Genomic DNA, 12,313 nt, shown 5'->3' on the forward strand with positions numbered 1-12,313 from the left:
CATCTCCATGTGAATTGTTTTCTTCTCCTCTAAAATCCCAAACCACTACTCCCACAACACCTTTCTCACCTTTAGCTAAAATACTTCAGCGAGCAGCTTAGTCAGAATGACAAGTTGCTGCTCAGTTCTCTTTCTGAGTTTCTCCCATGTATACATGTTATTAAACTTTGATTTTCTCCTGCTAACCTGCCTTTTTAATTATTTGGCCAGCCATAAGAACCTTAAGGGAAAGGGCAGAGGGGGATTCTCCCTCTTCCCCAACATCAAGTACCCTGGAATACAGGCAGCAATAATTGTAATATGGTAATAAAGTTAACAGAGATATCCTAGGACTTAAATAAAGTCTTGCTAAAATTGTCTCAATAATATCAGAAAATAGTATGGAAGACTTCCCAGGAGTATCAACAAATAATAAAAATTGCATCTAAACTGGGATTTTTATATGCAATAATATCTAAAACTGGAATATTTTTCCTCTTTGCTCTATATTAGTTTTTTCACTATCTTTTGTTAATCACTGTCACATTTGCTCTAGTCTGAGGATACCAGTATCCTTTTAAAAAAGAACAAAAAATTCTCTTTGAGTGTGGCCCTATTCCTTTCTGTGCCTTCATCACTATGAGGCATACTTTCTCGATAGAAGTTACCCTAATTTTCTCTAATCAACATGCTTTAAATAAATGTCCAGTATTTACAAAATCAGAAGTATTCCTGGATCTAACTCTGGTCTCTTCAGTTATTGAAGGAAAATCTCATTCTGATTTGTCTTTCATTTAAAAACCAATATTAAAAACTAATAATAATGATCCTATTTGCAAAACCTTGAAATCTTATAAAAAGATAACTTCAGATATAGCAGTTACACGTCATGGTGAAAATTCAAACTAATAACTCTATTTACTAAATTACACTTAGAATACTGGAAATGTTTTTAGCTCAGAAACCGATATTCCAATACATTGTATCTTACTTTTAACCGTACTATATTTTAGTTTTTGCTGTTTTACAATGGTTAACAACATAAAAGATTTGTCTTCTACTGCTGATAATTGAAAGAACATTTTAGTCTAGAATAACAATAATGTTGAATAGGAAACAAAAACTAACATAAAGCAGTTAGTCAACAGTATTTCATATTTGTCAATCATGCTACATTATTCCCAAACTATCTCTACAAGGAGAAATCTTACTTTCTCTTCTACATACATATAAAGAACTATTAAGTAACAGCACACTTGCCTGAATACCAAAAATGAAATTTCGTCCCTCCCAATTCCTTCCTGCCAGCCAAGGAGAGCTTAATTAAAAGGAAAAAAAAAAAAAAGAGAGAGAGAGAGAGGCCAGTCCTCGTCTGTGCACATTTCCTTCTTATCAGCTCAGCCAAGCCCAGTCCAAGGCAGGTTCCACTATCTCTGGCCCTGACAGAGGGCCAGTAAAAACAAACTCTACAGTTAGAAGAAGAGGAAAAAGAGAAACAAAACAGGAAAGAGATCAGCTTTGTAGATGCTAATCTACAGTAATGATCCACAATATAAACCTCTTTTTTCAAATATAAGAATAAAATGATGGGGCCGGCCCCGTGGCTTAGCGGTTAAGTGCGCATGCTCCGCTGCTGGTGGCCCGGGTTCAGATCCCGGGCGCACACCGACCCACCGCTTGCCACGCCATGCTGAAGCGGCGTCCCACATACAGCAACTAGAAGGATGTGCAGCTATGACATGCAACTATCTACTGGGGCTTTGGGGAAAAGAAAAAAGGAGGAGGACTGGCAATAGATGTTAGCTCAGGGCCGGTCTTCCTCACCAAAAAGAGGAGGATTGGCATGGATGTTAGCTCAGGGCTGATCTTCCTCACAAAAAAAAAAAAAAAGAATAAAATGATGGCTTGTTTTTAAAAGCTAAGTTCAAAATGCGAGCCATGAGTTGTTAAAATACAGCAATATGCCATGTAAAATAAGTTGCCTTAATGCCAAGGAGGGAATTCTGCATCTCACTCAGTCACCTCTGTCTCAATTAGACGCAGAATTTGCCTCAACTCCAACAGGCACTCGTGGTTCAAGGAGCCCCTGATAAAAGATCTGCTCATTTCTGCTCATTAGCACCACTCTGGCTTGACCCTTGAACTGGCCAGATCCACCAGCTAGATTTACAGAAACTGCAACTAACACTTATGACCGTCACTGGTCACCTGACTTGAACACCTGCTATGAGCCAAACTTACCTTGCCTAGCTGAAATTTCAGTCCTGGCCTTTTCTAGACAATTCTGCCAAACGCTGCCAAAATGGTGTACAAAGAACCAAGCTCTGGCATCCATTTAAAAGAAAGTATTGTTGTTGTTTTACTACAAAAATAACTTACCTAAGGTATCCTTTAGGTTTTTTACAATAGATGCTTTCCGAGCACTGTTTTTTCTTTCCACATAGTTAGAAGGCACAAAGCCTGTTTTATTCATGGAATTTCGAACTCGCCACCAGGACTTAGAATCATCCAGAAGCCATAATTTCTCATTCTTCTTAATGTCCAGCTCTTGTTCTTGTTGGGCCGCGTAATCAAATTTGGCTACTACCACCGCTTCTTCTGCCATCTTTCAGCAGCTTCAGCACTGTAACCACATAGAAAATATGTCTTATAACCTTTAAATAGTACTAGTCTACCTTTCAAAAGAGACACACCTAAGAACCTAAGAGCACTGAAAGGTAGAAAGTAAAAATATGAAAAAAAAAAATACACTAGGCAAATACTAATCAAGACAAAACTGCTATAGCTATATTAATAACACACAAAAGGAGATTAATGCAAAACCGTCACTAGTGATAAAGAAGTTTGCCACAGAATGATAAAAAGTCTTATTCAATATATATAACAGCTAAACTTATATGTATCCATTAACACAGCTCCAACACAGATTGATAGAAATGCAAGGAAAAATGGACAAATCCACTGTCACAGAGGACAATTTTTAACATATCTATCACAGTAATAAATCAAGGAGACAAAAAAATGAGTAAGCTGAGAAAAGAAGTGACATCACAACCATTAAGTTTGAGCTAACAAATGTATACAAACATTACTTTCAAACAGAAGAATACAAACAGAATATATACAAAAATCGATCAAATGCTAAGCCATAAAGAAAGTCACAACAACTTTCACGTACTTGGTATTCTACAACCATATTCTCTGACAACCATAACAAAAAGATAGCTTTTTAAAAACCTCATGTTTGGAAACTTCTAAAAACTCATGAGGCAAAGAAGAAATAATAGAATTTTTTTTAAATGGAAGCAAAATAATAAAAAGACTATATAGCCAACCTTGCAGAATGCAGCAAAAGGAGTATATAAAGGGAGATTCTTAGTTGTAAATAGTTACATCAGAAAAATAAGAAAAGCTAAAAATAAATTAATGAATTGAGCACCTGTGTTAAGCAGTTAAAAAAGTAGAATATAAGGAAAAGTAGAAAAAGGACACAATAAAAATAAAAGCAGAATTTAATGAAACAGAGAACAAAGATATAGAAGAAAGTCTCAACAAAACAAAAAGGCAGAGGCTGGCCCAGTGGCGCAGCAGTTAAGTGTGCACGCTCCACTTTGGCGGCCTGGAGTTCGCAGATTCGGATCCCGGGTACACACTGACGCACCACTTGTCAAGCCATGCTGTGGTGGCGTCCCATATAAAAGAGGGGAAGATGGGCACGGATGTTAGCCCAGGGCCAGTCTTCCTCAGCAAAAAAGAGGAGAATTGGCATCAAATGTTAGCTCAGGGCTAGTCCTCCTCACAAAAAAAAGCAGTTCTGTCATGACTAACAAAATGGACACAGTTCTGGCAAGACTGATCAATGAAAAAAGGAAAAAGCACACCCAAACTCCAGAAATGAAAGGGAGTCATAATTATAGATGCTGCAGACATTCAAAAGACATGGAATATTATAAACAACTTTATCAATAAGTCTGAAAATGTACAAATTTACATAAAAATGAAAATAACAAAAGTAATAAATTGAATCAGGCATTAAGAAATCTTCCCATAATAAACACACCTGGGCCAGATGGTTTTACAGGCAAGTTCTATTAAAATTCAAGGAACAAATAACTCCAATTTATACAAACTCTTTTAAAACAAAGAAATGAAAATTACAAACCTAACTGACTCCTGAATCAAGATCAGCTTTCTGCTTTCTTCAGAGAGATTATTTTACATAAACACCTACCCCGGGTTTAGCGAACAAATATATTCAGCTTTTGATTTTTGATAATGAATAGCATTGTCTTTTCTCAACAATGAAGCAACTTCTTCAATGTTCTCAGGGAAATGCACTTTAATCTAGAATTCAACATCTAGTAGCATTCAAGTGTAGATACTTTTGTATCTACAGTGTAGATACTTTGGGGGGGGCACCGCAAGGCCTCAAAACTTACCACACATTCTTTTGAAAGAATGACTTAAGCATGTACAGCAGCAAAATAACTAATAATGCTAAAAAAAAGAGGATGATGTGGTATTCAAGAAGGAATAATAAACAGAGAGAAACCAGAAAAATTAATCTGTATTCTTGTAACTTTTCTCTGTTTGAAATTATCTCCAAATAAAAATTTATAACCAAGTCTAAATAATTAATGGTACATGATGTAAAAAATTACAACAATGAGTGATAGACTTTCTGAGACACTGGAAAGCAGAGAGATTTTTCTCAGGGATACTTGGGCACTGACTCTGATTCCTTCCCTGTAGGAACCCGCACTTCCCCATAATTAATCTATAAATTTAATGAAATTTAATCCTAGATCTCAATGGAATTTATTCTGAAACTTGACAAACTGATTTTAAAATTTATCTAGAAAAGTAAACATATAAAACTGACAATATTTTGGAAAAAATAAGAGTTGGTATAATAACACTGTAGGTTGTATACTCAGCATTCATTTTTCTCTTTTCCTAATAATATCCTGATTATCCTTCTAGTTGCCACCTCGCTATTATTTTAGCCATGCAACTTGGGGGACTGACTATAGCTTTCAACGCCCTCTCTGCAGAAGAATCACTTATGGAGTTTTAAAAAAAATACAAGAGTTTGGGCCCCTATTTCAGAGACTCTAGTCATTCTGGAGTGTCACTCAGGCATTAGTTTTGTTTTTTGTTTTTTTTTGTGAGGAAGATCAGCCCTGAGCTAACATCTGTGCTAATTCTCCTCTTTTTTTTGCTGAGGAAGACCAGCTCTGAGCTAACATCTATTACCAATCCTCCTTCTTTTTTTCTCCCCAAAGCCCCAGTAGGTAGTTGTATGTCATAGTTGCACATCCTTCTAGTTGCTGTATGCGGGACGTGGCCTCAGCATGGCCAGACAAGCAGTGCGTCAGTGCGCGCCCAGGATCCAAACCCGGGCCACCAGTAGCGGAGCGCGCACACTCAACCGCTAAGCCACGGGGCTGGCCCAGGCATTAGTATTTTTAAAAGCTACCAAAGTGATTCTAACATACAACTAGGATTGAGAACCCTTATCTAAGCCAATCATGACAATCTCTCCCTTGCTAGCTTTGTCCACTTTAACCCACTTAAGTCCAATGGGATGCAAAGGAAACTATGCTAGAAACTTCAGTGAAAAGCTGGCTGGTTCTTGACAAACATAGTAAAAAGACTGTCTCTGTATTCTGTCATGTACAGATGTGAGGCGTGCAACTATGGCAACCATTTTGTCACCAGCTAGAGAATGGACGAGGTCAGTCATTGACCAATACGTCATTACGTGGCGCATGACTGTATAGGCAAACACACCCTATCAGTATCAAAATGCACTAAAATGTTAAGGCAATTTAAAATAATATGATACTGGTGCAGAGTCAAATAGACTAGCAGAATATAGACAGATCTAAAAACAGATACACCTACATACAGGTGGCTTTAAAATCCCTTTTCTCTAACGTACTAGCTATGAGTTTTGGTTTTGGCTTTTTAAAGTAGATGGAGTACTTCAAACCACATAACACAAAATGGATTTTCGTGTATCTTTCCCCCCAATATTTACAGTGGTCTCACCCAGACCTACTTCAAAAGCAAGTAATTTTTTAAAGTGACCTCCTTTGATAAGTCTTTCCAAAGCAATCAACTTAGTTTTCACAAACACTGTCATTTAGCACTATTTTGGTTTGTTTATATAATATATAAAATTATAGTAAGAAGCACACCTGAAAGAAACAGTACAGCTAACTCCTGGTAAGCAGATTCAACTCAACTGATAAGAGTGGAAACATGTCAAGGCTATCAGGTTGTACTGTTTCATAACAGAAATGTAGGTGTTTAGTTAATCAGACAAGTCAGTTAACTTCTACTCCGTGTGTATAAACATGCAAATATATGAGAATTTCATATACAGCAGGGGTAGCATTTCAAATCATTGGAGAAGAATGAGTTATTCAATAACTGATACCAGGTCTACAGCTATCTATTTGGGAAAAAAATATTCAGTCCTACCTCACACTACATACAAAAGTAAATTAGACAGGGGCCAGCCCACTGGCACAGTGGTTAAGTTTGCATGCTCCGCTTCGGTGGCCCGGGGTTCACAGGTTCAGATCCCAGATGCAGACCTACATACTGCTTATCAAGCCATGCTGTGGTGGCATCCCATATACAAAAAGTAGAGGAAGACTGGCACAGATGTTAGCTCAGGGACCATCTTGCTCATGCAAAAGGAAGAAGATTGGCAACAGGTATTAGCTCAGGGCCAATCTTCTTCACACACACACACACACACAAAAGTAAATTACACAGAGGACTTTTACTTCCAGGAAGAGGGAGTATTACACTTTTCCCAATTCCTCCAGCTATGTACTACTAAAAACATGGTAATTTATACATAAAACAAACATTAGAAAACTTTGAAAGGTAAAGAGAAGAAGGCAGATCAGCTAGGACCTTAGGACTCAAGGAACAACATACTGGTGAATTCCCTAAGTTTTACTTTTGCCTGATATATCCCAGACTTGGAGATGAAGATTGGCAACCTAGATATACCAATGGGCACAGACAGAAAAACCCCAAAACAACAAAACCAAGTGCTCCCCAGACAATGGATCAAAAACGGAACAGCCTAACAAGACAGAAAACTTTTAGACAATAAACACTCTACTCCAGTCAAACACTACAGAAAAAAATGGCCCCACGCATACCCACAAAGACCAAGTAGGAAAGCCAGACTTCCTACCCTTGAGAGGCTATTAACAAGGCATCACAACATCTCTACCTGGTGGTTTAAGTAAAAGCCAATTAAGGAGCCAGGACTTCTACCCATCAGCCAGACAGAAAATCATCAAGGATATAAAAGAAATCAATAACACATTCAACCAACAGAATCTAACCAACATTTATTGAACAATCCACCAAACAACAGCAGAATACACATGCTTTTCAAGTGCCCATGGGACAAATACCAAGATAGACCATTTCCTGGGCCATAAAACAAACCTCAACAAATTTACAAGAACTGACACCATACAATGTATTCTTTGACTACAACAGAATCAAACTAGAAGTCACTAATAGAAAGATAACAGGAAAATTTCCAAATATTTGGAACATACTTCTAAATAACTCATGGGTTCATGTCAGAGAGGAAGTCTCAACGAAAATCAAATATTACACTGAAATGAAAATGAAAATACAACCTATCAAAATTTATGGGACACAGCTAAAGCAGTGCTGAGAGAAAGTTATAGCACTAAAGGCATTTAGTTAGAAAAGTCTCAAATCAGTAATCTAAGCTCCTACTTCAAGAACCTAGAAGAAGAAAAGCAACATAAATCTAGCAAATCAGCAAAAGGAAAGAAATGATAAGGATAAAAGCACAAATCAATGACATTGAAAACAGAAAAATCAATGAAAAAAAACAGCTGGTTTCCCTGAAGAGATCAATAAAATTGACAAACCTCTAGCAAGAAAAAAAGAGAGAAGACACAAATTAAAAATATCAAATGTGAAATAGAAGATATACTACAGACCCTGCAGACATGAAAAGGATCATAAGGGAATGCTATAAACAACTCTACACACACACAAATTCTACAACTTAGAGGAAATGGACCAATTCTTCAAAAAACACAAATTACCACAACACACCCAACATGAAATAGATAATTTGAATAGCCCTATTAACTATTCAGGAAGTTAAATTAGTAATTTAAAGACTCCACCCCCAAAAAGAAATCTCCAGGTCCAGATGGCTTTGCTGAAGAATTCTACCAATTATTTAAAGAATTAACAACAAGGCTACATAATCTCTTCTAGAAAAGAGAAGAGGGGAAGATACTTCCCAATTTATCTTTGAAGTTAGTATTATCTTGATGTCAAAACTAAATAAAGACAGTACAAAAAAAGAAAACCACCAACCAATATCCCTCATGAATACAGATGTAAAAATCCTTAACAAAATATCAGCAAATAGAATTCAGCAGTATGTAAAAAGAATTAATACTCTATGACCAAGTAGGGTTTTTTCCAGGGATGCAAAGCTGGTTCACCATTCAAAAATTGATCAGTATAATCCACCACATTAACAAGCTAAGAAAAATCGTATGAGCATATTACTTGATGCAGAAAAAGCATCTAACAAAACTCAACACCCATGATAAAGGCTCTCAGAAAAACAGGAGTAGAGGGGAATTTCCTCAATTTGATAAAAAAAGATCTACAAAAAAACCTACAGCTAACATCATATTTAATGGTAAGAGACAGATGCGTTCCCCCTTAAGATCAAGGACAAAGCAAAGATATCCACTCTCACCACTCTTATTCAACATAGTGCTGCAAGTTTTAGCCAGTTCAGTAAGACAAGAAAAGGATATAGACAGCATATAGATCAGACAGGACGAAATAAAACTCGTTATTTGCAGATGACATGACTGACTACTACATAGAAGATTCCAAGGAAGCCTCAAAAAAAACCTCCTACTACTAACAAGTGAATTCAGCAAGGCTGCAGGACATAAGATCAACCTGCAAAAATCAACTGTATTTTTATACATTAGCAATGAACAATGGACACCAAAATTAAAAATATAATATCATTTATAATCACTCAAATAAAAAAGGAAAAAAACGAAAGAGGGGCAAATCTAACAAAATGTGAAGAGGATTACATGTTGAAAATTACAAGATGCAGACAAAAGAATCAAAGAAGATCTAAATAAAAGTGTTTATGGAATAGAAGACTCAACATGGTAAAGATGCCAATTTTCCCCAAACAGATAAACAGGTTTATGTAATTCTTATCAAAATCCCAGCAAAATTGTTTATGTATAGACAATATTATTCTATAATGTATATGGAAAGGCAAAATAACTAGAATAGCCAAAACAATTTTTAAAAGTTAGAATAAAGTGGGGGAAAACATTATGCAGCTATAGTAGTCAAGATTGTACTGTACTGGCAAATGTACAATGACCTACCCTCACACCTTATCCAAACACTAACTCAAAATGGATGACAACCTTAAACGTAAAACTACAAAACTTTTAGAAAATACGTAAGAGAACATCTTCAGGCTACAGAGCTAGGCAAAGAGTTCTTAGACCTGACACCAAAACCAAGATCCATAAAAGGAAAAACTCAACAGTAGAAAAACAAAACCAATTAGAAAATGAGCAAAAGACATGGAGACATTCACTGAAGAAGACACACAGATCGCAAACAAACAAATGAAAAGATGTTCATCATCAGTAGCTATTAAGAAAATGCAGGGGCCGCCCCTGTGGCATAGCGGTTAAGTGCGTGTGCTCCGCTGCTGGCGGCCCAGGTTCAGATCCTGGGTGTGCACTGAGGCACCGCTTGTCAGGCCATGCTGTGGCGGCAACCCACATAAAGTGGAGGAAGATAGGCACAGATGTTAGCCCAGGGCCAGTCTTCCTCAGCAAAAAGAGGATGATTGGCATGGATGTTAGCTCAGGGATAATCTTCCTCACAAAAAAAAAAAAAAAATGCAAATTAAAACCACACTGAGATGTCACTACACACCTATCAGAATGGCTAAAATAAAAGAGTAACAATACCAAAAGCTGATAAGGATATGTTGAAACTGGATCACTCACACATTGCTGATGAGAATGTAAAATGGCACAGTTACTCTGGAAAACAGTTTGGCAGCTGCTTGTGAAACTAAACATGCAACTACCATATAACCCAGCAATTGTACTCCTGGGCATTTACCTCAGAGAAATGAAGACTATGTTCACACAAGAAATTTTACATGAAAAAGTTTATAAAGTTTATAGCAATTTTATTTGTAATAGCCAAAAACTGTAAACCACCCAGATGTCCTTCAACAGGTGAATGGTTAAACAAACTGTGGTATATCCATACTACGGAATACTATTCAGCAATAAAAAGGTAAAAAATAATTGATACATGCAATACCCTGGATGTATCTCCAGGGAATTATGCTGAGTGAAAAAAAAAAAGCCAATTCCAAAGGTTACACACTGTATAATTCCATTTATAGGACATTCTTAAAATGACAAAATTATAGAAATAGTGAACAGATTCATGGTTGTCTGGGGTTAAGCAGGGGGTGAGAGTGGGAGGGACGTGGGTGTGGTTATAAAAGGGTGACATAAGGGATTCTTATGGTAATAGAAATGTTCTGTACCTTAATTGTATCAATATTAATATCCTGGTCATTATACTGTACTATACTTTTGCTGGAAGTAACTGAAAGAAACTGAGTAAAAGATACACTGGATCTCTCAGTAAGTTGTAAGATTTCTTATCACTGCATACAGATACATAATTAACTCATAACTAAAGATTAATTAAAATAAAATAGACTGATTAACAATAAGCAAAACAAAAAATATAGAAATAATTTCATATTCTTTTTTTTTTTTTAAAGATTTTATTTATTTATTTTTTTTCCCCTCCAAAGCCCCAGTAGATAGTTGTATGTCATAGCTGCACATCCTTCTAGTTGCTGTATGTGGGACGCAGCCTCAGCATGGCAGGAGAAGCGGTGAGTCGGTGTGCGCCCGGGGTTCCGAACCCGGGCCACCAGCAGCGGAGCGCGTGCACTTAACCGCTAAACCACGGGGCCAGCCCATAATTTCATATTCTTGATGCAAGGAATTCTTTTATTACCATGATCCCAGTGTCAGAAACTATAAAATGAAAATTTTAAACTTCTGTACAGCAAATGACACTAGTACCTACTGCCGCTGTAACAAATTACTACAAACTTAGTGACTTAAAACAACACAAATTTATTATCTTACAGTTCTGGAGGTCAGAAATGTGAAACGGGTCTTACGGGCTAAAATTTAAGTGTCAGCAGAATTGCGTTCCTTCTGGAGGCTGTAGGGGAAAATCCATTCCTTGTCATTTCCAGCTTCTAGAAGCTGTCCACATTCCTTGACACATGACTGTATCACTCTGACCTTTAGCCTGATCATCACATCTCCTTTTCTCACTCTAATCCTTCTGCCTCCCTCTCATCAAGACCCTTATAATTTACAATGGGCCCATAAGGATAATCCAAAATAATCTGCCCATCTCAAAATCCTTAACTTAATTATATCTACAAAGTCTCTTTAACTATGTAAGACAATATATTCACAGGTTTTGGAGAAAAGACATGTACATCTTTGGGGAGCCACTATTGTACCTGCCATCAACATCAAAAAACAAAGTTGAAAGACTAATAAACTGGGGGAAATATTTGTTGTATGTTCAAGTGTTGAAGCTCTTGTAACATTAAGCTCATATAAAAAATGAGAAAAGATATTTAATAAGTTTAAAAAATGGTAGGGGCTGGCCCAGTGGCGTAGTGATTAAGTTCGTGCGGCTCCGCCTCAGCGGCCCAGGGTTCTCGGGTTTGGATCCACGCACGGACATACACACCGCTCATCAAGCCATGCTGTGGCAGCATCCCATATACAAAAAGTAGAGGAAGATTGGCACAGATGTTAGCTCAGGAACCATCTTCCTCACACACTCACACTCTCACACACACACAAACACAAATGGCAAAGAACAAAGAGCAATTATGGAAGAGAAAGTAAAATGATCAAAAGGTATTGTAAAAGATCCTGAATGCCCTTATAATTAAAGAAGTGAAAACTAAAACTGAGGTACTATTCTTTACCTATCAATTACAAAAAAAAAAAAAAAAAAAAAAAAAAGAATATTATCTGGTGTTCCTCAGAATGTACAAAAATAAGGCATTCTACTATATTATTGGCATTATAAATAAAAACTGATATAAAGCTTTAAATTTTTTAATTATGGGAATTTTCAACACATACAAAAGTAGAGAATAGTACAATGAACTCCA

The 12,313-nt window shown here is 36.7% G+C and overlaps 1 protein-coding gene across 2 annotated transcripts in view; it reads right to left on the reverse strand.

Moving 5' to 3' along the window:
- Positions 1-12,313, reverse strand: part of NCK1 (NCK adaptor protein 1) — a 69,739-nt gene that overhangs the window by 22,042 nt on the left and 35,384 nt on the right. For both annotated transcript variants that reach the window (XM_087430524.1, XM_087430525.1), the window contains exon 2: positions 2,359-2,602. In XM_087430524.1, coding sequence (XP_087286650.1) covers positions 2,359-2,584 — 226 coding nt within the window. In that variant the 5' untranslated portion in view covers positions 2,585-2,602. The remainder of the gene's footprint in view (positions 1-2,358; positions 2,603-12,313) is intronic.

Source organism: Ceratotherium simum, chromosome 5, assembly GCF_057802395.1.
Source record: "Ceratotherium simum simum isolate JZ-2026a chromosome 5, ASM5780239v1, whole genome shotgun sequence".
NCBI lineage: Eukaryota > Metazoa > Chordata > Mammalia > Perissodactyla > Rhinocerotidae > Ceratotherium > Ceratotherium simum.